At 41.1% G+C, this 24149-nt stretch overlaps 1 protein-coding gene across 1 annotated transcript in view; it reads left to right on the top strand.

Annotated features, from left to right (window-relative positions):
- eys (eyes shut homolog) overlaps positions 1-24149 on the top strand; it is a 635999-nt gene that overhangs the window by 533128 nt on the left and 78722 nt on the right. Inside the window, exons 41-42 of the mRNA XM_062058295.1 lie at positions 10356-10464; positions 15581-15804. Of these exons, the coding sequence (XP_061914279.1) occupies positions 10356-10464; positions 15581-15804 (333 nt within the window). The remainder of the gene's footprint in view (positions 1-10355; positions 10465-15580; positions 15805-24149) is intronic.

Raw genomic sequence — 24149 nt, 5'->3', positions numbered from 1 at the left:
CTATGGCGGCAAATAATACGTTTCTTAAAGTTAAAGTTAAAGTAGCAAGCTGTGGAGAAATTATTCTCTGCATTTGACCCATCACCCTTGATCACCCCCTGGGAGGGGAGTGGAGCAGTGAGCAGCAGCGGTGGCCGCGCCCGGAAATCATTTTTGGTGAATTAACCCCCAATTCCAACCCTTGATGCTGAGTGCCGAGCAGGGAGTTACACAAAGTATTATCACTGGAAGATGAGGACGAGGTAAACATGCTACACTACACACCGAAGGAGGATATACTAGCCGCTAACCGCAAGCTAGAGCTCTTTAATTCAAACTAAGGTGGGTGGAACGATACAAATATAGACAGAAAGGATACCAAGTATTGTTTCGGTTTATTGTCAAACCTCTACAGCGGCTAGATGGATGTTTTAAGTGATCAAAAATCTTTTGTCGTTTTTGTCATTGTTTACAAACTCAGGAAATAAGTCCTTTAAAATATTTAAGGGCAAAAACCAAAGGATTTAAATTGGATCCAATAGTAGTAAATGATTTTAATATTTAATTGATATCATTACACTGTCATCCTGTGTTTTTGTGTATGTATAATTATTATTTTTTTTAAAATTATATCATTCAACAATCTTGAAAATGTCAACTATCAGCACTGATATGACCCAAATTTATAGTATCACCCAAAACTAATACGAAGTAGCCTAACAACAGAATAATAAGTGCTTAGTACATTTTAACCGATGTTAGAACCATGTTCCAACAGAAAGTAACCAGATATTAACAGTAAATTAGCAATGAGATTAATGATAGTTTTGAGAAAATAATACAACCGTAAATGACACAATATAAAGTTACTGTATATGTCGGCAGCTAAATTAGGAGCCTTTGTAACTCATTTTAAAACGGTTCTATTATCATTTACATGCCAAATAATATATTGTGGTCTATATTCTTATCGCAAAAGGCTGCAATATAGATCACAATATAGATTATAGACTTTATTGCCCATCCCTAATTCAACCTGTTTCCATATTTTCCTAAAAAAAACACTTGAAAGTAAAAACTTCACTTTTCAAAATGAGCTAGCTCAATGCTAATTTACATTGGATTTGCCATAGACGTGCTACTGATTAGCACTAGCGATTTTAGATCACATGGCAATTTCAACATGTCTTGGTATTTGGTAATGAAAACTACAACCACTATGCACTTTACAATAAAACAGCCTGTGTGTATTAAGTACAATACTTACAGTATAAACACTTTGTAAGGCGCACCAAAGGACTAGATTTAGCTTAACGGCAAAGACGACCCCCTGACAATGCAGCACACCGTAGTCTATACACTACTGCCATCTAACATCTTGGAATTGCAACTGAATGCAAAGTCCACTATATACAGAGGTGGGTAGAGTAGCCAGAAATTGTACTCAAGTAAGAGTACTGTTGCTTTAGAGATTTATTACTCAAGTAAAAGTAAGGAGTAGTCACCCAAATATTTACTTGAGTAAAAGTAAAAAGTATGTTGTGAAAAAACTACTCAAGTACTGAGTAACTGATGAGTAACCTGTTCGTTTAATGATGACGGCAACAAATAATGTACAAAAACATAAAAATAGCAATGAGCAAATTCAGAGCCAGGAATATATCCTTAAGCAACTAAAACAATAATATATATTAAATAATAATACGTTAACATAAAGCAAATTAAGGAAAATTGAGCCACAATAACTTAACAGCACCATAGGCTCAGTAGGCAGAGATTACAAAGGAAAATAACAAGTTAGCCTTTACGCAAACCATAAACTGATAGGTGTGGGCTGCATCTGGGAACACACTATGCACTTCTGATTGGTGTTTCTAAGCGTGTGTGTGTGTGTGTGTGTGTGTGTGTGTGTGTGTGTGTGTGTGTGTGTGTGTGTGTGTGTGTGTGTGTGTGTGTGTGTGTGTGTGTGTGTGTGTGTGTGTGTGTGTCTCTCTATGAGGCTGCAGTGCGTTAATAAATGTCCCCACACGATGTACATTTGACAGTGATTCATAGCAGGGAAGCAAACACCAGCCTACGGTGACAGCCAAAATATCTACTAACGTTACTTACCGCGATGTGCTTCCTCAAATTTGACGTTGAGTTCATGTAAGCTTAAGCTTGTTGCCGCTGAAACTTTATGTGCAGTTAATCACGTGACCGCCTGGCTCTGTTTCACTGGTGAAACGGAGTCAAACGTCACCAGTGACTGCATTTGATTGGTGAAAAGGAGTCAAACGTCACCAGCGACTGTATTTGATTGGTGAAACGCAGGCATGCGACAGATCCTACTTTGAAGGTCTGTCTGACAAACAAAGCGTGCATTAACAGATCGATAAATGAAATCAAATCAAATCAACTTTATTTATAAAGCACATTTAAAATTTACCACAGGGGTAGCCAAAGTGCTGTACAATGGGCAGGTTAAAAATAATACGAGAACCGAGCAAACACAACACAACACAAACAGAACACGATAAAAAATAAATACATAAAATATAAAAACATAAAAACAGGTTCACAGCAGGTGTATTATGGGGCGCCATTGCAGGATGGATATCACTCAGTGTTAAAAGCCATGGAATAAAAGTATGTTTTTAAGAGAGATTTAAAAACAGGAAGAGAGGAGGCTTGTGTAACACTCAGAGGTAGGTCATTCCAGAGCTTGGGAGCAGCAGCAGCGAAAGCTCTGTCACCTCTAAGCTTCAGCCTTGTGTCCGGGACCGTCAGTAGCAGCTGATCGGCTGATCTTAGGGATCGGGTGGGGCAGTAAGGCTGAAGGAGGTCGGAGAGATATGTTGGCGCGAGGTTGTTTAGACATTTAAAAACAAATAAAAGGAGTTTAAAATTGATTCTGTAACGCACAGGGAGCCAGTGAAGGGACGCTAATATAGGGGTGATGTGCTCACGTCTGTGGGTCTGTGTTAGCAGACGAGCAGCAGAGTTCTGCATGAGCTGCAGGCGGGCGAGGGAGGCCTGGCTAATGCCTACATACAGGGCATTGCAGTAGTCTAATAGAGTCTAAATAAAGGCGTGGATTAATTTTTTCGAGATCATGTCCTGATAGAAGCGGTTTCACTTTCGTTATTTGGCGTAATTGATAAAAGCTTTTTTGTACGACGCTGCTGATTTGTTTTTCGAATTTAAAATCTGAGTCGAACTTTACCCCCAGGTTTGTGACACAGTCGCTGAGATATGGGGTTAGAGTGCAGAGGTCAACGTTGGGGGAGGGGGAGCGACTTGGACCGAACAACATAACTTCTGTTTTGTCTTCATTTAGGCTCAGGAAGTTAGCTGAAAGCCAGGCTTTGATGTCGTGCAGGCAGTCAATAAGACGTTGAACCGTGTTATTTTGTGCCATGGGAAAATAAATCTGGCAATCATCGGCATAAAAATGAAATGCAATATCGTACTTCCTAAAAATAGAACCAAGGGGGAGAAGGTAAAGCGCAAATAAGATTGGGGCAAGGATTGAGCCCTGGGGAACCCCATGTGGTAAAGGAGCTGTGGAAGACATAAAACTGTCTATTTTTACACGACCGGAACCAGTTGAGGGCGGCGCCCTTAATGCCCACACAGTTCTCAAGACCAGTGATTAAGGTGGCGTGGTCGACGGTGTCGAAAGCAGCAGACAGATCTAAAAGCACCAGGACAACATATTTACCAGAATCAGTTGACAGGAGGATATCGTTAAAAACTTTTAGAAGCGCTGACTCTGTGCTGTGGAGGGCTTTAAAACCGGACTGGAACAACTCAGTGATACCATTGTCCTCTAAGAAGGGCAACAATGGACTGTAGACAACCTTCTCTAATATTTTAGAAATGTATGGAAGATTAGAGATAGGTCTAAGGTTAGAGAGGAGAGAGGGGTCGAGGCTTGGTTTTTTAAGTAGAGGTCGTACCACTGCATGTTTAAACTCTACTGGAACTATTCCAGAAGAGAGGCTACTATTGATAATGTTAAGGACACTTGATCCAATAGTAGCAAGTACCTCCTTAAACAGGCGAGGTGGGAGGGAGTCTGCAGGAGAACCAGAGGGCTTCATATGACTAACTGGGTCATTTAAAAAAGAAAAGGACACCGGCTCAAACTGATGGAAAACAGAAGAGAAATTCAGTGGAACAGAAGGGTCATATGAAGGCTGAGATAAACTGGCTCTAGTTCACACAATTTTGTCAGTGAAAAAATGGAAACAATTTTCACAGAATTCAAAAGAAGCATCAAAACCAACAGATTTGGGAGCATCAATGACAGTGTTAATAGTTTTAAACAGAACTCTGGGGTTGTTATAGTTAGAAGATATAATCTGAGATAGATATATATTTATCTCTGCCTTTACAGTCATCTAAAAGGATAACAATCTTTCTTTAAAAATGGCAAAGGACACATGCAGCCTGTCTTTTTTCCATTTTCTCTCTGCCATTCTACACTTGCGCCTGGCAGGCCGAGTGACGTCATTCAACCAGGGCTGAGGCGTGGCTTTAGAGCGGCGGCACTTGAAAGGAGCGATCGTGTCCAGTGTTTGTAAACAAATAGAGTTGAAACCAGAAACCAACTCTTCAGTATTCAAACATACAGAGGCTGCAGAATTATCCTCACAGAGAGTCGAAAAATTGAGGAGAACAGAGCAGGAGACGAAGAATTAAACATGCGAGAGCGTTGAGGAGGGGCGCACAATTTAACCGGACACTGAGTGGGAATATCAAACAGGATCGGCATATGATCAGAGAACACAGCGTCGCAAATGTCCAAATTAAAAACACATAAACCATACGAGAGCACTAAATCGAGTGTATGCCCGCGTTCATGTGTGGAACCACATACAGATTGTACGTAGTTAAAAGAGTCAATTACATTCAGGAAGCTCCTGGGAAGCGACTCGTCTGGACAGCAGGTGTGAATATTAAAATCACCCACAATAAGGACACGATCATATTTGGGCAGGATTTCAGCCAGAAATTCAGAAAAGTCAGTTATAAAGTCTTTGTGGTACTTGGGTGGTCGATAAACGACAGCACACAGGACGACATCAGAAAGACCCAGTTCAAACATGCACAGTTCGAAGCTTGAAAAGGAGGATTGCACGCGGATCTGACGGCATTTAAAGTCATTTTTAAAAACGACTGCTAATCCTCCTCCTTTTCGGCCGGACGACCGCGGAGAATTAAAGTAGGAACACTCCGGAGGCAGAAGTTCATTAAGAGGGGCGGACTCACCGGCTCTCAGCCATGTTTCCGTCACACAGAGGAAGTCCAGTCCGTGGGAAGTGAAGAAATCCTTCAGGATAAAAGTTTTGTTTGTCAAGGATCTTGCGTTCACAAGACCGAACCTGGCGGGGGCCAGCACGTCCAAGGCCGCAGCTAATCCAGGTGGGGCCCGACACACAGCCCGCAGGTGGCGGGAATCCACCCCGCGCCTCCGGGGGCGGGGACAGCAGGAGCGACGGCGGCAAGCCTCTTCCTCCAAACCAACGATAGGAACAAGCCAGGAACCGATGGGATCCAGCGAGCGTGGGTGCAGGAGGAGACCGGATACCGCACCATTCCTCCTTCGGGAAGCCACGGAAAGCCGGGCCAGGAGTGCCCTAACTTTCGCCAGCTGGCCGCCACGTTTACCGTGGCGCCGGAGACGCTTCCGCCGGGGGAGAGGAGCCAGGGGGCGGGAAAGGAAGGCAGGAATCCGGCCAGGTGAAAAAGATGACTGGGACGTCAAAAAACCAACGTCGAAGTTCATCATATCAGTGGGAGAGGGGCAAAGATCCAACAGTGTTTGGCGGTCATACACAAGCAGTGAACTGACAGAGACGAAAATAGACGCAAACAACACAAAAACGAACAGAGCTGACAGCGAGAGACGGCGGGCCAAAGCACATACTGGCGCCATCTTGGAAAATCAGTAGCGAGTAGCGAGCCTAATGTAGCTAAATGGAGCGGAGTGAAAGTAGCGTTTATTCTCTATAAATATACTCAAGTAAAAGTATGTTGCATTAAAACTACTCTTGGAAGTACGATTTATCCCAAAAGTTACTCAAGTAGATGTAACGGAGTAAATGTAGCGCGTTACTACCCACCTCTGACTATATAATACTTCCAAATGAGACTCCGAAGTGTAAGAAATCAAGATATGACAACTGGAGAGCACAGTTATCATGATCTGCTCACTGTTAAATGAAAAAATAACATTTTGACACATGAACACACATAGAAGTACTAAAAAATGTGTACCAATGTCGATTCAAATGTGAAAGGTTCCCATCCCTAGCTGCACATTTAGCTCCAAGTGAGGTCATTCTGTTTACTTCTGCGCTACAACCTGAAGTGGGCGGCAAAAGGCTGACTCTGTTTGACTGTTATCCCGGACATCTCTACCATGTTTGATTAATATTCTCACAGCTGATCACTCTTATCGACCTGAAATGTATCACGATTATCCATCACGATCATCTAATCGCACTAGTATGAATACCAGCGAGGCTTAATGGAGGCTACAAAAGCACATACAGTACCTTGTCCAAATGCTCTCATAGCTCAGGAGATGACTGGTGATACACGTTATTGTTGTCTGTTCTGTTCCTTAAAGGCCTACTGAAACCCACTACTACCGACCACGCAGTCTGATAGTTTATATATCAATGATGAAATCTTAACATTGCAACACATGCCAATACGGCCGGGTTAACTTATAAAGTGACTTTAAAAATTTCCCGGGAAATATCCGGCTGAAACGTCGCTGTATGATGACGTATGCGCGTGACGTAGTCAGTTTAACGGAAGTTATGGTACCCCGTAGAATCCCATACAAAAAGCTCTGTTTTCATTTCATAATTCCACAGTATTCTGGACATCTTTTGCAATTTGTTTAATGAACAATGAAGGCTGCAAAGAAGACAGTTGTAGGGGGGATCGGTGTATTAGCAGCGGACTACAGCAACACAACCAGGAGGACTTTGTTGGAGAGCAGACGCGCTAGCCGGCGACCTCACCTTGACTTCCTACGTCTCCGGGCCGCAAAACGCATCGGGTGAAGTCCTTCGTCCTTCCGCCGATCGCTGGAACGCAGGTGAGCACGGGTGTTGATGAGCAGATGAGGGCTGGCTGGCGTAGGTGGAGAGCTAATGTTTTTAGCATAGCTCGGTGCGGTCCGGTTGCTAAGTTGCTAAGTTAGCTTCAATGGCGTCGTTAGCACAGCATTGTTAACCTTCGCCAGCCTGGAAAGCATTAACCGTGTATTTACATGTCCACGGTTTAATACAATTGTTGATTTTCTATCTATCCTTCCAGTCAGGGGTTTATTTTTTTGTTTCTATATGCAGTTAAAGCACGATGCTATCACGTTAGCTCGTAGCTAAAGCGTTTCGCCGATGTATTGTCATGGAGATAAAAGGCACTGAATGTCCATTTCGCGTTCTCGACTCTCATTTTCAAGAGGATATAGTATCCGAGGTGGTTTAAAATACAAATCCATGATCCACAATAGAAAAAGGAGAGAGTGTGGAATCCAATGAGCCAGCTTGTACCTAAGTTACGGTCAGAGCGAAAAAAAATATGTATTTCACTGCATTCTAGTCCGTCACTCTAACGTTCCTCGTCCACGAATCTTTCATCCTCGCTCAAATTAATGGGGTAATGGTCCGAATCGCGATAGCTGTGTTGAAAACAATAGGAAAATATGAGGGAGTGAACAACTGACAACGTCACGCTACTTCCGTTTTTTTTATCAGAGACCAAAAGTTGCAAACTTTATCGACGTTGTTCTATACTAAATCCTTTCAGCAAAAATATGGCAATATCGCAAAATGATCAAGTATGACACATAGAATGGATCTGCTATTCCCGTTTAAATTAAAAAATGTCATTTCAGTAGGCCTTTAAAGGCCTACTGAAACCCACTACTACCGACCACGCAGTCTGATAGTTTATATATCAATGATGAAATCTTAACATTGCAACACATGCCAATACGGCCGGGTTAACTTATAAAGTGCAATTTTAAATTTCCCGGGAAACTTCCGGCTGAAAACGTCTGGGTATGATGACGTTTGCGCGTGACGTCAAGGGTTGAAGGAGACATTTTGGAATAGCACGGTCGCCAGCTTAAGTCATCTGTTTTCACCGCATAATTTCACAGTATTCTGGACATCTCTGTTGGTGAATCTTTTGCCATTTGTTCAATTAACAATGTAGACTGCAAAGAAGAAAGCTGTAGGTGGGATCGGTGTATTAGCGGCTGGCTACTGCAACACAACCAGGAGGACTTTGAGTTCGATAGCAGACGCGCTACCGTGAGTACAGCTTTGGCTTCCAAACATTTGATGGCTTGCCCGTACGTGCGTGGCGCTATGTGCATGTCAAGTACGTAACTTTGGGGAAATATATGTTTCTTGCCGACTCTGATGGCGGCCGGGGTGTCGTCGAAAGCTACAACGCCGTCCGCCGCCGCGCCGCTGTCCTCACCTTGACTTTCTCCGTCTCCGGGCCGCCAACCGCACCGATCATCGTGGTGAAGTCCTTCGTCGCGCCGTCGATCGCTGGAACGCAGGTGAGCACGGGTCGTGATGAGCAGATGAGAGCTGTCGTAGGTGGAGAGCTAATGTTTTTAGCATAGCTCTGTCGAGGTCCCGTAGTTAAGTTAGCTTCAATGGCGTCGTTAGCAACAGCATTGCTAGGCTTCGCCAGGCGGTACAGCATTAACCATGTTGTTACAGGTCCAGGGTTTAATAGTAATAGTAGTATTGTTGATCTTCGGTCTATCCTTCCAGTCAGGGGCTTATTTCTTCTGTTTATATATGCAGTTAAGCACGATGCTATCACATTAGCTCCGTAGCTAAAGTCCTTCGCCGATGTATTGTCGTGGAGATAAAAGTCACTGTGAATGTCCATTTCGTGTTCTCGACTCGTTTAAAATACAAATCCGTGATCCACAATAGAAAAAGGAGAGAGTGTGGAATCCAATGAGCCAGCTTGTACATAAGTTACGGTCAGAGCGAAAAAAGATACGTCCTGCACTGCACGCTAGTCCTTCACTCTCACATTCCTCATCCACGAATCTTTCATCCTGGCTCAAATTAATGGGGTAATCGTCGCATTCTCGGTGCGAATCGCTCTCGCCGCTGGTGTAGACAATGTGAAAATGTGAGGAGCCCTTCAACCTGTGACGTCACGCTACTTCCGGTACAGGCAAGGCTTTTTTATCAGCGACCAAAACTTTATCGTCGATGTTCTCTACTAAATCCTTTCAGCAAAAATATGGCAATATCGCGAAATGATCAAGTATGACACATAGAATGGATCTGCTATCCCCGTTTGAATAAGAAAATGTCATTTCAGTAGGCCTTTAATGTATCTGCTCATCACTGACCTGAGCTTCAATAAACAAGGGCTACATCTCTCTCCTAATGTTAGCTTACAGAACTTTGACCTCAATAAACAACTGCTTATCTACTATTGTATCATATTACAGCAAGGTTGGGAACATTTTGATGAAAAATACAGAATTATTATTAAGGGTTTGACATTGCTTTAACTACGACTTTTGATTTAGACGTTTATATGACATGCCAGAAGATCTGGAAGCAGAGACCCTGTTTGGAAAACATCAAGTGTTGGCTTGTGCTCGGATGAGATAATAACGGAATAATGGTGCATTATGTTGCATACTCCCCGAACAGGAGCGTCTTTGAAATGTGTGTGGCGTAGCTTAAACAAGCTCATGCATAATTCACACCCCTGCTACTGCATATTACCGTACAGCATGAGTACAGAGCCTGTGATAAATCGAAGAGTGGGATTCACTTGACTTTGCCAAAGCTGCCTTATGACACAAGTAGACCAGCTACTTAACATTATGGCTGCAACATTAATGACTGGTACAAATGTATATTTCCCCAGAGATTCCGAGGGAGGGTCAAATGATAAAATTGTCCTCATTCTCATTAGCTTTATAATGTATATCTATTTTGTGCCCCCCTTTTTAGTGTTAATTAATCCTGTATGACATAATGAGCACTGTGCTGATCTTTTATTGGGTGATGATGATGTTTGTTATGTATGTGATGATCTCAACATTATTTCAGTACTTAAAATAAAATGTTCTTAAACAAGGCTCAGACTACAAAAGCACACTTGCTTTCTTTCTTTTAATCTTGCCATGTATAAAATGTGCAGTAAACTACTGTGTAATGTATACATAGCAACTTTATGGTACTGTCTCAGTGGTTACATTAGCAGCTGTTATTGTCTCTGGCTGCACAATATTGTCATGCTTTGCTTGAGTTATTGTCGTGATATTGCTGGGATTTGAGTCTCTTCCTCACTCCCTCTTCCCTTCTTTTTTCCAGATACAATCTGCCCGCCGGCAAACAAGCAGAGTCATGTATGATTGAAATTGCAGTAGATAATGGCCCGGCTCAGCATCTCCAGGAGTCCGTGTCACAGACTATGTCAGAGGTAACCTGACCTTCCTGCACCTTGCACCCCTTTTACAACCACTTAGTTGTTGTTTTTTTTACTCTTTGTCGATCATGTCGGTCTTTAGATATGTCTACTATACATTACAACAGTAGAGTTCACAATGTTAATTACAGCGGCTTGTTAATTTGGCAGGCATAGCGTTTCATATGGAAGTATTTTTGTAGCAAAATTATCTGCAAGTCCATTTCTCAGTCTGTGCGTCTGTAATCCAATTCACGTTTCAGTGAACTAAAGTGTGTGTGTGTGTGTGTGTGTGTGTGTGTGTGTGTGTGTGTGTGTGTGTGTGTGTGTGTGTGTGTGTGTGTGTGTGTGTGTGTGTGTGTGTGTGTGTGTGTGTGTGTGTGTGTGTGTGCGTGTGCATGTGTGTGTGCGTGTTCTGGCAATGCTTACTTAATGGGGACACCGCTCTGTTTACACAGTCACCTTTAGGGGACCTCTGACGGTATGGGGACAAAAAAACAGGTCCCCTAAAGCAGTGGTCCCCAACCTTTTTGTAGCTGCGGACCGGTCAACGCTTGAAAATGTGTCCCACGGACCGGGGGGGGCAGGGGGGTGGAGGGTGAAATTTTAAAAAAGAAAAAAAAAATATTTGTTTTGTTTTTTTTTAATTAAGAAATGCAATCATGTGTGCTTACGGACTGTGTCCCTGCAGACTGTATTGATCTATATTCATATATAATGTATATATTGTGTTTTTTATGTTGATTTAATTTAAAAAAAAAAAAAAAGTTATTTATTTATTTATTTATTTTTATTTCTTGTGCGGCCCGGTACCAATCGGCCCGGTGGTTGGGGACCACTGCCCTAAAGGGAAACCTTTTTAAATGATAGTCAGATTCATTCTGAAGATGGATCTGTATGGTATCCATCCTTAGTTAAAACTAATATATTTTTCCAAAAACAAAATCTGGTTTAGTGTTCCTTAGGATGACATTTTCATACAGCATGATTATAAAACATTATTACCTTAAAGTATGATTCACATTCAGAATGTTCCATCCTTCTGCATATGGTAGTTGGAGTTGCAGACAACTTCATTACTGCTAAATAGCAGTTTTCAGTAATGTCACAGAAGATGCAGGATTTGCTTTAACATTTAAGTGGTGAAACTTCCTATAAGAGGACAGCTGTAGTGCTGTATTCTGAGGATCATGTCATATTTAATTTGAACTTTTTTTTTTAATGGTCTTCAGTGGTCACGTACAAATTTGTGTGAATTATGCAAAAATGATTTAAATTTGGTCCCCATGAACCATATTAACTCTTTTTCCCCAGGGTCCCCAGTAAGAATGATCAGCACATTACTTCATCAATCCAGAGATTTAAAGATGTGTATGAGCTAACTGGGCAGTGGCCATTTTACCAAATTTTTTTTAGCCTCCACAACCCGTCACAAGTGATGATCAAAAACTTGGTCCCCATTCCAAATGATAACCTGTGTGCGTGTGTGCGTGTGTGTGTGTGTGTGTGTGTGTGTGTGTGTGTGTGTGTGTGTGTGTGTGTGTCTGTGTGTGTGTGTCTGTGTGTGTGTGTGTGTGTGTGTGTGTGTGTGTGTGTGTGTGTGTGTGTGTGTGTGTGTGTTTGTGTGTGTGTGTGTGTGTGTGTGTCTAATAAGAGGGTGTGCGTTTTTTAAGTTGTCTGTCCATTAGAGATGCGCGGATAGGTAATTATTTCATCCGCAACCGCATCACAAAAGTCGTCATCCACCCGCCATCCACCCAAACTAACATTTTATCAAAACCACAACCGCCCGCCACCCACCCGTTGTTATATAGCTAATATAGACGATGCAAGGCATTAGTGAGGTTAGAAAGCTTTTGCCTGTTAAAGAAAGGAGACTGATCCAATGCAGCAGAGACATTCAATGCGTGCCACGCATTAATATCTCTTGGCCACGCATTAGAGGCTAAAAGATATTAATGCGTGATAATATTATTTATCATTATTATAATATTATTGTCATTTCCATTAAGAAAGTGTTAACTATTATTGGGTTTTTTTCCCCTGGTCTTTAGTATTCCCATTTTTAGTTTATCGCGTACCACGTTTGCTGCCGGCGTTGCCATCTTTTTATTTTTTTCTTCTTCTTCTGTTGTGTTGTGGTGTGCTGTGTCACGCCAAATTTCTTCCCCCTACAAACCCCCCCCCATTTACTTCCGTGGTCATGTTTCCTCTTACGTCATTGACAGCGATCGATAGCACTTCCGCTTTGACTGCCCGTCGCTGGAAGGATACTTCGTCTTTGACAGCTGCTGGAATCTGAAGAAATCGATTATTGTTTTGGTTTTTTTTGTACAGGCGCGAAACAGGACAGTCGCGTGCCGGTTAAGGACCCCCGGCAACTTTGTGACTTTATTGGACGCAGCCCCGGAAGTAAATGGGGGGGGGGGTTTGTAGGGGGGAAGAAATTTGGTGTGACAGCTGCAGCAGTGCCTGATGAATAATTGCCTGTTTCAAAGAGTGCTGCTCGTTTTTCGTATGTGGGTAACAACATTTAACTATGTATATATATTTCCGAATTGGTTCAACCGCCACCCGTCCGAATCTATTTAAAATCAATTTTTTTCGTCATGCATCCGCCCGACCCGCGGATTATCCGCGGACTCCGCGGTTGTGTCCGCAAACCGCGCATCTCTACTGTCCGTCTTATTTGTCTGTGGCAAAAAAAAACATCTGTCTGTCCATATTTGCTTGATTGTCTGTTTTTTTACTTGTGACTTTTTACTAACTTTCTGCTGTTATAGCAGGGGTAGGGAACCTGTGGCTCTTTTGATGACTGCATCTGGCTCTCAGATAAATCTTAGCTGACATTGCTTAACACAATAAGTAATGACTGGTAATCACAGTGTTAAAAATAACAATCAAAACATAAAACATTCTCATGCATTTTAATCCATCCATCTGTTTCCTACCGCACCTGTTCAAGAAGTCGCATTACTGGTAAGAAGTATTTTATTTATTATTGGTTCGATCAGAATAACAATGTTATCAAAAAGAATAATCAATCAATCAAAGTTATTTTATATAGCCCTAAATCTCGAGTGTCTCAAAGGGCTGCACAAGCCACAACAACATCCTCGGCTCAGATTCCACATCAGAGCAAAAAAAAACTTAACCCAATGGGATTATAATGAGAAACCTTGGAGGGGACCACAGATGACTATCTATTGTTGACAAGGTCTAGAACAAGCACATTCTGAAAATGTACAAATCATAATGTTGTTGTTGTTTTTTTTTTACACTTACATGTTGCGGTTAATAGTATTCTATCTTTGTCGTTATTTATATTTTCTGAATAAATGATGTGATAATGTTCATCAGTCAACTCATTGGTGTTCATTTTCAATCTATCAATATAAAAAAATGTAATCTATATCAAATTACAGGATGTTATTTATGTAGTTTGCTCATTTTCCTCGACTGATGTACTAACATCATGTGGTTTATTATGTACATATGTAGCATCATCTACAAAGATACAAATAATTGCTACTGCGACATCCAGTGGACAAACTTAGAACGGCTGTTTCTTTCATTCAAAAATGTCAGGTTAATTTTTATACTTAGCAAACTCATCCCGCGGGCCGGATAAAACCTGTTCGCGGGCCTGATCCGTCCCTGGGCCGTACGTTTGACACCCCTGTATTAGATTCTCCCAGTCTCCGAGCCAATTTAAATCTGGGTTAAAAACATATTTGGATTCCCTGGCGTTCTTGGTGGTCGTATTTCTTGTTGTATACATTTTGTATTTATTTATTACATTTTAATATTTTTAAGGCATATATTTTACATTTCTTTTAGGGTATATTTTACTATTGTATTTTATTCATCCTTCTGCATTAAAATGTAAATGTGACACTGTGTGCACTATATTTTAAATAGTTTCTTATGTCTGTACAGTACTTTGGCCAACTGGGGTTGTTTTTAAATGTGTTATATAAATGGATAAACTGAACTGAACTTAGCAAACATGCCTAACATCACTAATGTGTCTATTCAGTGGGAATTTTACCAGTAGAAGTCATATTTAGGTCAAACTATGAAAAAAGTGCTAATGTTATCAGCATTAGTGGGGCCCTTTAAGCGTAACAGTGCCTTAAGATCCGGTTCCCTTCCAACAGCCTTAAATCCCATCTCCATTTTGCATGTGATATGTGCCTGAGTGTGCGATAACCAGGTAATGGAGGTGATGAAAGGACTTTTTTTCTCCATTATTTAACCAGGGGGTAATTCAGAAAAACAAGCCCATAAAAACAAATTACACGTACAAAAACAATCCCCCTAAAAAACTTGTGACTTACAAGATTTGCAAGCAACTTTAGAAAAAAAACACTATCTCAAAGTCGCTTATAATAAGCAGACATGGCAACACTGGTTATCAAGTCAAAGTCAAACATTGATTTTGTCATAAAAAAATATTATCACCCAAACAGGTCTTGTAAAACCCCTTCAAATGCTATATACTGTTTAATAGTATTTTAATGATCAAATAGAAATTTATGTTCCCAATTCTTTGAACAAAGGGTCAGGCCTGATTAAAAAAAAAATTCAAAACATCAATTGCAAGCAGTTTTTCGGAGCCATAAAATCTCCAATAAATGAAGTGCACATTTTCAAACAACAGTATAAATGAAGAATGTGCTTATTCCTAAACTGGAGTGATTTATAAGCCATCACAGCCTATTACAACAACCGGGAAGGCAATGCTTCTTCATGGATGCATCAATCTGTGGTGCGTGAGTTTATGGGGAGCACACTATTAATATGAAGTGTTAGTCACCAATGAGACTGATGCATGTGATAGGAAATAATAGGAAATGTTTTTTGCAGCTGCAAATACATATCATTCATTTCAATGAATTCTGCCCAATTACAATCCCATTAAAGAACGCTTGCAAAATGTTTATTTACCCATTGGTATCTCTCCTATTCAAGTAGAATGACTGTAAGAAGATGACGGTAGTAATCTTCATTTTCTACCCTGTTTTTATAGTGGAAGCAATATAGAAAACAAATGGGGTGATATACCGTGTGTGTGTGTTTTAATAAACACTATTCATGATGACTGGTTCCCCACTTTTTTATTTCGCAGAGAACATTTGGGCCTATTTTTCTTGGCGCAGTGTCCTCCCCCTGGGATCTGCATGACGAGCTTGCAAAAAGTCAGAGGAGATTTATTGGATGTATCAGGCAACTTCGGGTCAACTCAAAGGAGATATTCCTGGTGGGGGATGCTGTGAGAGGGAGGAACATCCAGAACTGTGACCCACCAGTTTGTCAGCACCTGCCCTGTCGTAATGGAGGAACCTGCATCAGGTACTTTTTTTTTAGCCTATCAGAGTGACGTTTGAAAAATGAATCTGCTATGAAGTTTTACGGTAATGCGTGTCCCTGTAACTTTTAGGGATCGACGGATTATCAGCATTCTTTTATCGGTATCGGACGATACTATATATGTAAATGTATATAGGTGTAAATATATATACACTGTATATAAATATATATATATACACTAAATTGCCAAAAGTATTTGGCCACCCATTCAAATGATCAGAATCAGGTGTCCTAATCACTTGGCTAATCACTTTATACACAAGTGTATAAAATCAAGCACTTAGGTATGGAGACTGTTTCTACAAACATTTGTGAAAGAATGGGACGCTCTCAGGAGCTCAGTGATTTCCAGTGTGGAACTGTCATAGGATCCAGTCGTGAAATTTCCTCGCTCCTAAATATTTTAAAGTCAACTGTCGGCTTTATTATAAGAAAATGGAACAGTTTGGGAACAACAGCAACTCAGCCACGAAGAGGTCGGCCACGTAAACTGACAGAGAAGGGTCAGCGGATGCTGAAGCGCATAGTGCAAAGAGGTCGCCGACTTTTTGCACAGTCAGTTGCTACAGAGCTCCAAACTTCAAGTGACCTTCCAATTAGCCCACGTACAGTACGCAGAGAGCTTAATGGAATTGGTTTCCATGGCCGATCAGCTGCATCCAAGCCATACATCACCAAGTCCAATGCAAAGCGTCGGATGCAGTGGTGTAAAGCACGTCGCCACTGGACTCTAGAGCAGTAGAGACGTGTTCTCTGGAGTGATGAATAACGCTTTTCAATCTGGCAATCTGATGGACGAGCCTGGGTTTGGAAGTTGCCAGGAGAACGATACATTTCGGACTGCATTGTGCCGCGTATGAAATTTGGTGGAGGAGGAATTATGTTGTGGGGTTGTTTTCCAGGAGTTGGGATTGGCTCCTTATTTCCAGTGAAAGGAATTTTGAATGCTCCAGGACACCAAAACATTTTGAACAATTCCATGCTCCCAACCTTGTGGGAACAGTTTGGACTGTGCACCAGTGCACAAAGCAAAGTCCATATAGACATGGATGACAGAGTCTGGTGTGGATGAACTTGACTGGCCTGCACAGAGTCCTGACCTGAACCCGATAGAACACCTTTGGGATGAATTAGAATGGAGACTCAGAGCCAGGCCTTCTCGACCAACATCAGTGTGTGACCTCACCAATGCGCTTTTGGAAGAATGGTCGAAAATTCCTATGAACACACTCCGCAACATTGTGGACAGCCTTCCCAGAAGAGTTGAAGCTAGAATAGCTGCAAAAGGTGGACCGACATCATATTGAACCCTATGGGTTAGGAATGGGATGGCACTTCAAGTTCATACATTTATATGTTAGTCAAGGCAGGTGGCCAAATACTTTTGGCAATATAGTGTGTGTGTATATATATATATATATATATATATATATATATATATATATATATATATATATATATATATATATATATATATATACACACACCACACATACACACACACACATATATATGATACCGATGTTTTGTTTACGCAGTCGTGAGGCAGGAACCCAGGAAGAAAGGCAGATAGGTTTCACAAAAAATAGACTGTTTATTCCAAGGCAGCTGAAAATGCAAAATGGCTAAAAGGCCTCAACAGAAAGCGAAGCATAAAGCTTGAAAAAAAAGATACAAAGTACGACAGAAGCAAAAACTGGGAATAAGCAGTAAATAATTCCACAAACAAAGAGCAAAGCAATACTGCTTAAGAAAAAAACGTAACTTAAAAACATGGCGTGAAGCCAGAAAAAGTAGGAGAAAAAAAAACAGATACAAAAACAAGGGTGACGGAGCTAGAAGGCAGGAGTACAGAACATTTTGAAAATACTTGCAAAAACCAGGATTGCAAAGACACGACGGGCAGAACATGTAAGAAACGATCCACAATAAATAAATACAGCACGCTGCTTAAAAAGACTCCTGGCTCCGCCCCCTCATCCAGCCCAGCAAGGTTTACAAACAGAAAAACAAAAATTAACAAATACAAAAACTACAAACCCCCTAAAAAACACAAACATAACAATTAAGTATTAAAAAAATAAAAAATTAAGCAGAGCGTAAGTTAGTAGTAATAAACAGTTCTCCTTTCCGCTAACGGACACATGTGTTAGTAATTGCTTTCAAGTGGAAAAGGGGTCGGATTAAATAATTTTTGCTTCCTACTCGTTTTCGGACATGTACAAACGAGAAATTAAAATAGGTAAAACATTTGATGTATCATATTTAAACAGTGTATCTACAGAACATGTTTGAAATAAACTTCAACCAAACAACCAATATTTCATGGTTCCTCACAAGGAAACCTTACAATGTATTAAATCCATAAACTGCTGTCAAATTGATTAGCCTGCAATTGATTGATTGATTGATTGAAACTTTTATTAGTAGATTGCACAGTGCAGTACATATTCCGTACAATTGACCACTAAATGGTAACACCCGAATAAGTTTTTCAACTTGTTTAAGTCGGGGTCCACTTAAATTGATTCATGATACAGATATATACTATCATCATAATACAGTCATCACACAAGATAAACATCAGAGTATATACATTGAATTATTTACATTATTTACAATCCGGGGTGTGGAGGGGCGGGGGTTAGGTTTGGTTGATATCAACACTTCAGTCATCAACAATTGCATCATCAGAGAAATGGACATTGGAACAGTGTAGGTCTGACTTAGTATGTACAGCAAGTAGTGGACATAGGGATAGAGATCAGAGAGCATAAGAATAAGAATAAGTATCTACATTTGATTATTTACATTTGATTATTTACAATCCGGGGAGGTAGGACGTGAAAGGAAGTTTGTTAGTTTACGGTCGGAGTTGCCTGGAGGTGTTCTTTCAGTGCGGTTTTGAAGGAGGATAGAGAAGCCCTTTCTTTTACACCTGTTGTGAGTGCATTCCATATTGATGTGGCATAGAAGGAGAATGAGTTAAGACCTTTGTTAGATCGGAATCTGAGTTTAACGTGGTTAGTGGAGTTCCCCCTGGTGTTGTGGTTATGGCGGTCATTTACGTTAAGGAAGTAGTTTGACATTTACTTCGGTATCAGGGAGGTGTAGCGGATTTTATAGACTAGGCTCAGTGCAAGTTGTTTTACTCTGTCCTCCACCCTGAGCCTGCCCACTTTGGAGAAGTGGGTAGGAGTGAGGTGGGATCTGGGGTGGAGGTCTAGAAGTAACCTGACTAGCTTGTTCTGGGATGATTGGAGTCTAGATTTGAGGGTTTTGGAGGTGCTAGGGTACCAGGAGGTGCATGCGTAATCGAAAAAGGGTTGAACGAGAGTTCCCGCTCCAATCTGCTTTTGTTGACCAGAAAGGAGATTCTATAGAGGAATCTCGTTCGTTGGTTGACCTTTTTGATTACCTTGGTTGCCATTTTATCACAACAAGCTATTGTGATGTAGAAATTCCCATATTTTTACCAATTTTCCGGAAATTTACCATATTTTGAAATGCAAATGTGGATGCTCCTCTTAGACACGCACGACAAAGGTGTTTGTGAAATGCCCTGATGTTGTTTGTTGCTAAATTAACCACAACATAAAACATGATGTCACTACTGGTCCGATGTTTCCGAAGAAATAATGTTAAAAAAAAACACTTAAACCCTTGTCCAGCTGTTTAGTGACGTATACTATTCATGGTTAGCAAAATGTTACTGCAAATGAAGATAAGCTCCAAATATCAGTTATTGGTTGTCCTTGACTACTGATAATCGGCCCTGAGAGAAAAAAAAACATATTGGTCGATCTCTAATAAATACCAATTTTGACAAAAATGTGCTTGTGTGTGCTACTTTTGATAGAGGAGGTGCTCAAACAATCTATTTTAAAGTTCCTGGTGTTCATGCTGAACATTTAATCTAATTGTATTTGCATACCATACTAACATTTTTATTCGAGAGGGGAAAGATGAGGTGGTTCGGGCATCTGGTCAGAATGCCCCCCGAGTTTGTGATTCACTAAAGAAATATTCAAAATCTGAGTGCCCACAGATTTGCCCAACCGATCCATCACGACCGGCAGCCTCTGGGCTCCTTGAGCGGCTGCCATTGTCTTCCGAATTTGTCAATAGACCAAAGCAATGCTCAATCCAATCAGTTCCAAATAGAGAGACATATTTTATGTCTTTGATGGAAAGAATCGCCAGGCACACGACTCTACTTCTCCCAAGAGTCTGCCATGTATCCTGCAGCAAACGCTCTGTCAGGACAGAAAAGTTCCTAGAACCTGAGCTTCTCGTTCAGAAGATCTTGTCATTTTTGTTGGAAGACCAGTTTACAAATTCAATATGTTAGATTTCGAATGACAGTGGAAAAAGTGAGGCTCTTAGAAAGTCAAGTCAACACAAGACGAGATAAAGAGCAAAAGAAAGATAGATAAGGGAGAGGAAAGGGAAGTGCCTGTGTTCGTTGAGAGCCAGAAGTCAACCTGACAGCGTCAGAAGCCCAGCAAGTGCAATTAGACTTAGACTTAGACTTCCTTTTTATTGTCATTCAGATTTGAACTTTACAGTACAGATAAGAACGAAATTTCATTGCATTAGCTCATGGTAGTGCAGGATAAAAAATCAATAAGGTGCAGATATAAACAAATAGATTACTGTAAAGATAAATATATTGCACTTTTGCATATGCATTATATTGTCTTTATATTCCAGCGAGTTCATCCATTTTTGGGGGGAATTGAGGGGATTATTATGATGCTTTCAAGAGTCTTAAGGCCTGAGGGAAGAAGCTGTTACAGAACCTGGAGGTTCTGCTACGGAGGCTGCGGAACCTCTTTCTAGAGTCCAGCAGTGAAAACAGTCCTTGGTGGGGGTGGGAGGAGTTCCCGCAGATTTTCTGAGCCCTGGTCAGGCAGCGGCTTTTTGCGATCTCCTGGATAGGAGGAAGAGGAGTCCTGATGATCTTTTCCGCCATCCTCACCACTCTCTGCAGAGACTTCCAGTCTGAGGCACTGCAGGCTCCAGTCCAGACAGAGATGCTGTTGGTCAGTAGGCTCTCTATAGTGCCTCTGTAGAATGTGGTGAGAATGGGGGGAGGGAGCTGTGCTCTTTTCATCCGACGCAAAAAGTGCACGCGCTGCTGAGCTCTTTTTACAAGAGCTCCGGTGTGTAGGGACCAGGTCATATTGTCAGTTATCTGCACCCCCAGGAACTTGGTGCTGCTTACCATCTCCACCGCTGTGTCATTGATGAAGAGTGGAGCGTGGCTGGATTGGTGCTTCCTGAAGTCGACGATGATCTCCTTGGTCTTGTCGACGTTCAGGACCAGGTTGTTGGTTCTGCACCAGTCAACCAGATGTTTCACCTCCTCCCTGTAGTCCATGTCTTTGTTGTCACGGATGAGGCCCACTACTGTTGTGTCGTCCGCATACTTCACAATGTGGTTGTGGACCTGGCGCAATGCTGGTAATATATTTTTGCTAGTAAAGCAACAACCAGCATCACACTAAAATGAACTTGATATCAATTTGAAGGAAACAACAACACACAGCAAACAACACACAACATGTAAGTACACTCACTAATAACACACACTACTAGTGCTATGTGGGAATAATGACCAACAAGTCAATGACTGAAGAGACAAGCTTGCAACCCTACAATACCCGTTTGTAGACAAGGGGAGTACAACCATGGAAGCATATTCAATCTGTTTATTAGCCACAGGTAATACAATCCAGTGAAAAGATTCAACAGAGCTGCCGTCCCGCTAGAGCTAACAAACACAGCTGAGCTAATGCTGCTCTGTCTGCCTCTCTCGCTGACGCCACACGTCACTTGGCATTAGCCAACGCCTTTTAAATCAGAATCAGAATCAGAATCAGAATAGTTTTATTGCCATTGTTTGAGAACAGGTTCACAAACTAGGAATTTTTCTTGGTGCAATCGTGCAACATAAAACACATATAACACATATTTGGTAATAAAAAGAGCTGTAACTGAGCTATCAGATCTTGTTATAGACTTAGAAGGAATTCAAGGAATTCAAGGAGCTACTGTTAGGAGTTATTGTTCCAGCCCTTTGAGACACTAGTGATTTAGGGCTATATAAATAAACATTGATTGATTGATTGATTGATGTGCCTGATGGCTGAGGGGAAAAAACTGTTCAGGTGGCGGGAGGTGTGGGTCTGGATGGAGCATAGTCTCCTGCCTGAGAGGAGAGGGGAGAATAGTGTGTGTCCAGGGTGAGAAGAGTCAGCTGTGATCCGACCCACACCCAGAACAAGTCCTGGAGGGATGGGAGCTTGCAGCCAATCACCTTCTCAACAGCATGTGTGTGTGCACACACTCACACACTGCTTTCATGAAATGTCTTTCAACTGCATATGCCAGATATTTTAAGGTATTTTTGTTTTGTTTTTTCAAGTAACTAAGTCCCTAAATTTCGTTGGACCTGTACCTGTACATGCACAATGACAATAAAGATCATTCATTCATAACGCAATAATTGCTTTCCCTAGTAATTAATTACATTTACTAAAGAGTAATCCCGTTACTAATTCAGTTACTTTTTTGCCAAAATAACAAGTAACTATATTTATTTTTGTATTTTTTTTAAGTAATCTTCCAAACACAGGTGTAACACAGTGTTTATGTAAAAATTGGAAAAAAGTCCACAATTGCGCTTCTTGGAGCCACACACTTGTGGACAAACACAGTTCATCAGGATTAATGCGGCAGACACACAACACAATGTGTTCCCAGCCCAGGAAGGCTTACTAAAAGCACTTTTAAACTGTCAAGTATCAAGGCCAGATTTCGGGAAACCCACTTTCAGTGTGTGGGAGTTTTATAACAAAAGTGGACTTTGTTTAGCACAGACGAAAGATAAACAATTCGAAATGCACAGCCTAATGTTTGTAGTAGTCCTTCCAGGTTAGTGTGAAAGTATTTAACTTTTAATTAAAGACTCATTCTCTCCATGCAAAAAGGTGAAACAATGAAAGGTGAAGTTAATTTCCTCGGTTCCACTAAATATGCGATTCAATCTCTCCTTCTCCATAGCCGGCTTAGCTCATCAGAACACTATCACACCTCACTTAACAGCGATTTTGACCCTCTTTGTAAGTCTGCACAGACGACATATGATGCTCTTTCCCCTTGGCTAATCCAGAAAATAGCTGCTGTAAATGACTTGTTCATTTTGTTATGACACTCTCAATTAACAGTTGCATTTGTTGAACAGGAAATGAAAGAGGGCACCCTGAATATTGCGATAGGAAATGTTCAGAGAATACCAATTAGGATGTGGCACCATTGTAGGTCCATTTGCTGGTCATGTGTTCAAAAGGAGGTCCTGCAATTATCCTAGTGTGATGAATACACATTTAAGCAGCTGTTTCATGTATGACACGTCAAACAAGGGTCATTGAGAGTCCATGGATCCCTTCTAGTTGCCTTTGGTTGGACTGCTGTGACACAATAAGATGAAGAGGTTTGGCGGCCTCTCCTAAAGTATCAATATTTGTTGGCCATGTAGACTTTTTAGTGACATCAATAAGAAATGCCAGAAGAAGACATTATGATGTGTGACATGTGTGACATTTAACAATCTTATCAGTGCCTCAGACACCAGGTCATAGTACGTACTGTGAATACAGAAGGTCAATCAATCAATCAAAGTTTATTTATATAGCCCAAAATCATCAGTGTCTCAAAGGGCTGCACAAGCCGCAACGACATCCTCGGCTCAGATCCCACATCAGGACAAGGAAAAACTCAACCCAATGGGCTACAATGAGAGACATTGGAGGGGTCCGCAGATGTGGGCAGAGAGGTAAAACAAAAGTAGTGAACAGGAGGAAAAAATTGTAAATAAATACCGTGATAATGTCGGACAAGCAGAAATGCACAAAGCCATATTAACAGTGGAAGTCTAATGCTCCTTTAGCCATAATGGTAAAAATCTAAAAGGCAGTTGCTTATTTTATTCTGTTAAAGGGGATCTATGATTAATTTTGTCATTTGTAACTTATAAATCACAATGCTATTCTCGTGTTAAACAATAACAAAGCGTTGCATCATAAAGTTCATGCATTCATATACTGTACGTGTTACAAGTTATATGTCTTTTATTATTGAACTTATCTGTCATGACGTGGATTTTTACGCAGCTTACTGCGAGGATTGTTTTCCCGGGATGCAAAAGGACTTGACCGTACAAGGCTTGCAGGTAAAAACATGATTTAATTATTCAAACTCAAAGTACTACACAGGGATACAAACAAAAACAGAAAACAACCCGAAGGCGAGCGTGCCTAACA

Source organism: Entelurus aequoreus, linkage group LG09, assembly GCF_033978785.1.
Source record: "Entelurus aequoreus isolate RoL-2023_Sb linkage group LG09, RoL_Eaeq_v1.1, whole genome shotgun sequence".
In the NCBI taxonomy this organism is placed as follows: domain Eukaryota; kingdom Metazoa; phylum Chordata; class Actinopteri; order Syngnathiformes; family Syngnathidae; genus Entelurus; species Entelurus aequoreus.
This window is presented reverse-complemented; position numbering and strand designations above follow the sequence as displayed.